Genomic DNA, 5,707 nt, shown 5'->3' on the forward strand with positions numbered 1-5,707 from the left:
CGGGGCTCCTTAAGGTAACAAGTGTCAGCAATGATGTAGACAAATTGGAGCCCACACATATTGTTGATGATGTCATTAGCAATTTTGAGTCATTTTAATATTACTAATTTTATCTCTTCCTAATATATTGACCCTTTTATCTTCATGACTACAATGAGTCTAGACAACTGAAATGGAGTTTGCCAAATTGCAAAGACTGAGGGGGAAGGCCAGCTGAGACTGCCCTAACTTCAAGCACACTAGCTACAGCTTACGGGGTCCCCAGTACCATCCTTACTTTAGACCAGCCTGGCAGTTCCTCAACTGTTGAGCATCCCTGACCCAGCAATTCCACTTGGGTATAATGAAAATGTAGACCCACGCAAAAATGTGTACGTGGATGTCCACAGCAGCATATTTGCAATTACCATAGATTCAGACATGGTGAAGGCCTGGGGCCATGCAACCAAACTGGAAACAACCCAAATGTCCATCCTCTTGCTGAATGGATAACAAGATGTGGTCTACCCATACAATGGAATTCTACTCAGTAGTCGAAAGAAATTAAGTACTAATGGTGTTACAACTTGGGTGAACCTCAAAAACATGCTAAGTCAAAGCTGCCACATGCAAAAGCCTACGTATTGTCTGTTGCCATTCATATGAAATCAGAGATGAAAAGAGATCAGTGGCTGCCTAAGGCAGTGGGTGGGAGTGGGATTTACAGCAAATGAGTATTGGAAATGTTCTCACACTGGATTGAGGTAATGGTTACACAACTCCATGTACTTTTACTAAAATCCTTGAGCTGTACATTACGATGGTAAATTTTACGATATGTAAATTGTAACTCAAAAAAGCTGTTTAAAAAACAAAACAAAATAAAACCACCCAAATAAGTAGAAACTGGCATGGCCGGAGTCTCCTTGAATCTCATGTAAATGAAGAGAGAGCTGAGAACAGGGAGAAGCCCTAGGCCCTAACACTGTACATACATGCACACATACTCAGTTCTCTTTTCAGAGGTTGCTTCAATGTCCAGTGCTTGACTTACCTTTCCCTCTAGCTCAAAGGTTATTTGCCGTTTGTGGCCCCCAACTCTAACGCCTTCCTGCACCCAGGATAATGCTGCTTGGGGGTCTGCTTCTTGGGCTAGACTGAAACCTCCTCAGAGCAAGGGCATCATCACTGTACACTGTAACTGATGCCCAGTCGGTGCTGGTGAACAGAGCTGCCAGGAGTGAATGTTTGCCAAATTAAAGAGAATTAGGAGAGAGGGCAACTTGGAATCTAACAAGCTCAATCAGGAAACATCGAATGAGTAACAGATCTTAATTTAGGAGTTGGCCCAAATTTGTTCAACTAAGCATACAGAGATAGAAGTCTGCACACCACCTCAAATTTAAACATACTTGCCTTGGCTCTGGTCAAATTTGTATTCTTAACTCAATGCCATCAGTTCACAGACAACAAATTATAATTTCTAAGATGAGCCTGCTCAACATGAGACCTCCCCACCCCACCCCACGCCCCCCACACAACCACTAGTATATGCATCTGACTCCTCTTTCTAGCTCCCATCTGATCCAGGCGCGGGACCAACACCTGACAAGTTAGGGCATTGTGGCCAAGGCAACCTCCAAGGTGGCCTGTATACTGCTGGTCACCCCTTTGGGGCAAGTACGAAATATAGTAAGGTTGGTGCCAAGGCCTGTTTCTTAGGCTCTTGGACCTTAATCTTGGAAAAGGGACCGGTAGTAGCCGTAGAGACGGGTAGGCTAGAGCTGCTATCGAATCGGAAAGATCACGAAGGGAAGGACCCTCCAGAGTCCTCAGAAGTGTGGGGCTAGAGGGGGAGAAAGGCGTGTTCCCCGAGGGGCGGGAGGGCTACTCTGGCCGTGGCAGGGGGTAGAATGGGCGGTGCCCCGCTAGGGGACCAGGGGAGTAGGCAAAACCCTGGTTCTGAGAGTGAGAAGCTGGGCGAGCCCATCCCTGACGATCTGCGTGCGGGGCGAGACTTGGGGTGAGGAGGCCTGGTTTTAGGGGGCGATGGCCCCCAGTGCCCGGCTCTGGAGGGGAGTACGTGTCCCGGAGTCCCTGGGCGCGTCACGCGAGGGGGCGGGCCGGGCGCCAGGGGGTGTGACTGTGGGCCCGCGAGGCTGGTCCGCTGTCCGCCCGGCGATGCCGCCCCACAGCGCGAGTTGAGCGAGCGGGCGGGCGGGTGAGCGAGCGGCGTCCCGCTTCTGAGGCCCCGGGACTCACCTTCCTCCCTCCCCACAGGTTGGGCCCCGGACACCGCTTCCCACAGGCGGCGCGCCCTCTCGCGGTCGCAGCGCACCCCATCCGGTTCCCGGCCCGCCCGCTCCTCCATGCTGCTGTACGGCCCGGCCCCTCGGCCGGCCGCGGCCTCCACGGTACCCAATGCGGGATAGTCCATCTTTCCCGCAAGTCCTAACCGGTCGGGAGCAGCTCACGCGTTTTGGTCTCGCGAGATGTAGGTCGAGGGCGACTCTGCCCGGCCAACAAATCTCGCGAGGTTTGCGCGCAGCCGAGTCGCGGCACGTCTGCATGTTGGCCGTTCGTAGCTTTTGTTATCCTTAGGGAAGCTGTGTTTGGCTTGGCGCTTGGTCCTCGTTTTGCTTATGGCTCGCCTCTGACACCGTTTTCTGACACACATTTTCCCTTTTTACGAAGGTCTTGCTTCGTGAAAATAATTCCCCCATTTTACTGGTGGGGAAACTTGAGGCCCAGGACTAGAAATTGGCTTAATCAGTTCTATGCATTGGTCTGCTAACTGCAAGGTCAGCGGTTCGAAACCACCAGCAGCTCCATGGACGACAAGGAAGTTTCTCTACTTCTGTAAACAGTTACAGTCTTAGAAAACAACAGGGGCAGTTCCAACCTGTCCTATTGGTTCGCTGTGAATCAGCATAGACTTGATGGCAGTGAGTTTTGTTTTGGTTTAGAAGAGTATACTATTAGTAAATGTTAGCACTAAGCTTTCATCTCATAGTTCAATGACTGCTAATAAAATTTTGAGTTCCACAAACCAGCTCACACTCCAGACCTTCCCCAGAATTCCCGACTTCTATATCTAGATGCCTGCTTTTCTAATGGAAAATTTGATCTTCCAAATACAAATCTCTCCTCTTTCAGGAGGCACCAGCATTAGCCTAAGGAATCCTCTTGAGCATTCTGAGATCTGTCTGCAGTGGGGGAAGGAGGGGAGGCTAGGACCAAAGGCACCAGAGACTGGCACTGGAGACCAGAGTAAAGGAGCCAAGCCATGACCAGAGGCAAGGAAACCGTGAGACAGAACAGGAGTAGCCACAAGACTGTGAAGAAGAGTAGTGGGTTGCTTTTCTGGCCCATGGAGGTAGGGGCTCAGGGACCACGTGGCTGAATGAGAGAGTGTGGCTGCTGGCTGAGGAGATTATTGCTGTGGACTATATCTGTATTGTTTACTGATCCCTGGCTTGTGGTAACCAGATAAGTCCCTCCATAAACCCTTTTAATTGTATTATTTGCGAGTCCAGTGTGGCCATTGCAATGTGAGTGAACTCAGCATAAACTTAGAGTGGTGTGGGAGCAACGCTCGGCTAAAGAAGGATATGGAGTATGGAGGCATGTGGGACCCATCTTGTGGCAATGAGGAAGCCAGAGGAGGTCAGATGTGGTTCCCTCATCTGAGCAGCAGTAAAGAAGTCAAATATATTGCACTGGGCAAATCTGCTGCACAAGACCTCTTTAAAGCATTAAAGAGTAAAGATGTCACTTTGAAGACTAACGTGTGCTTCACCCAAGCCATGGTATTTTCATTCTCCTCATATGCAGGTGGGGGTTGAACAATAAAGATCACCAAGTAATTGACACAGTTAAATTACAGTATTGGGAAAGAATATGGGAAGTACCATGTACTCCAGAAAAGCAAACAAATCTTTCGTGGATGAACTACAACCAGAATGCTCCTGAGAAGTGAAGATGTAAGACTTCATCTCAAGTGCAATGGACATGTTATCAGGAGAGGTAGTCCCTGGAAAATGACATCTTGCTTAGTAGAGTCAGCAAGAGGAGGAAGATCCTCAATTGGATGGATTGACACAGTGGCTGCAATAATGGGCTCAAACAACAATTGGGATGGTGCAGAACAATTGGGATGGGAGTGTTTTGTTACACACAGGTATCAATATGAGTTGGAACTGATTCAATGGCAGTTCACAACAGCAACAACAACATGAAAACCCTGGTTAGATTGATGGCTGATGCAACTCCTGTGTAGCAATACCCATCTGTTGTGCAGGCTTGTGTGTGGCTATGCCACTGAAAAGGCTTTAGCAGAGCTTCCAGACTATGATGTACTAGGAAGAAAGGTCTAGTGGTCTTCTGAAAATCAGTCAGTGAAAACTCTGAACATCACGAAGGTCTAGGTTGCCAGGAATCGATAGACTTGATGACAGCTAACAACAACCCTGCCTAAAATGTATTCCCTGGCTACCCTTTCTCAACTCTTACCCCATCCAATCACACTTTATATCTTCTTTTTCCATAACTTCATAATTGAGCATAGTATATATCTTACTTTCTTTCCCTCTACTTCTTTTTTAAAAATCAGTTTATTAGGGGCTCATACAACTCTTATCACAATCCATACATACATCAATTGTGTAAAGCACATTTGTACATTCATTGCCCTCATCATTCTCAAAACATTTCCTCTCCACTTAAGCCCCCGGCATTAGGTCCTCATTTTTCCCCTCCCTCCCTGCTCCCCCCCCTCTCATGAGCCCTTGATAATTTATGAATTATTATTTTGTCATATCTTGCCCTGTCCGACGTCTCCCTTCACCCACTTTTCTGTTGTCCGTCCCCCAGGGAGGAGGTCACATATAGTTCCTTGTAATCAGTTCCCTCTTTCCTACCCACTCTCCCTCTACCCTCCCAGTATCGCCACTCACACCACTGGTCCTGAAGGGATCATCTGCCCTGGATTCCCTGTATTTCCAGTTCCTGTCTGTACCAGTGTACATGCTCTGGTCTAGCCAGTCTTGCAAGGTAGAATTCGTATCATGATAGTGGGGGTGGGGAGGAAGCATTTAGGAACTAGAGGAAAGCTGTATTTTTCATCGCTGATACATCGCACCCTGACTGGCTCATCTATATTTTACTTTTATTTTGTTTACTGTTTGTCTCTCCTTTACAAGGCAAGCCTCAAGAAGGAGCACATGTTTTTCTATTTTGTTCTTAGGGGACTCCTTCAGCACCTTGAAATAGAGCTTGGTTGATAGCGTTGTTACAGTTAGGTGCCGCAAATGCGCTGAGTCTTAGCAACCATGTGTACAACAGAATGCCAAGACCAGCGCCATCCTCATTCTCTATGTTTGAGCCCCTTGTTGCAGCCATGGTGTCAATCTTTTTTTCTTTTTCACAATTATTTCTTTTTTTAAATTTTAAATTTATTTTAATAATTTTATTGGGGGCTTATACAACTCTTTTTTTTGAATGATTTTATTTATTTATGTTTTGGTTTCTTTTTTTAATCATTTTATTAGGGGCTCATACAACTCTTATCACAATGCATACATACATCAATTGTGTAAAGCACATTTGTACATTCATTGCCCTCATCATTCTAAAAACATTTGCTCTCCACTTAAGCCCCTGGCATCAGGTCCTCCGTACAACTCTTCACAATCCATACATTCATTCATTGTGTCAAGCACATTTGTAC

The 5,707-nt window shown here is 47.0% G+C and overlaps 1 protein-coding gene across 5 annotated transcripts in view; it reads right to left on the minus strand.

Moving 5' to 3' along the window:
• The window catches only part of ZNF346 (zinc finger protein 346), a 50,175-nt gene extending 47,759 nt beyond the window's left edge, over positions 1-2,416 (minus strand). For all 5 annotated transcript variants that reach the window (XM_013006020.2, XM_045284852.1, XM_004696814.2 and 2 more), the window contains exon 1: positions 2,242-2,416. In XM_013006020.2, coding sequence (XP_012861474.1) covers positions 2,242-2,416 — 175 coding nt within the window. The remainder of the gene's footprint in view (positions 1-2,241) is intronic.
• Between the last annotated feature and the right edge of the window lie 3,291 nt (positions 2,417-5,707).

This window comes from Echinops telfairi, unplaced genomic scaffold, assembly GCF_000313985.2.
Source record: "Echinops telfairi isolate 266 unplaced genomic scaffold, ASM31398v2 ScPeMD7_7469;HRSCAF=8507_0, whole genome shotgun sequence".
Lineage (NCBI taxonomy): Eukaryota > Metazoa > Chordata > Mammalia > Afrosoricida > Tenrecidae > Echinops > Echinops telfairi.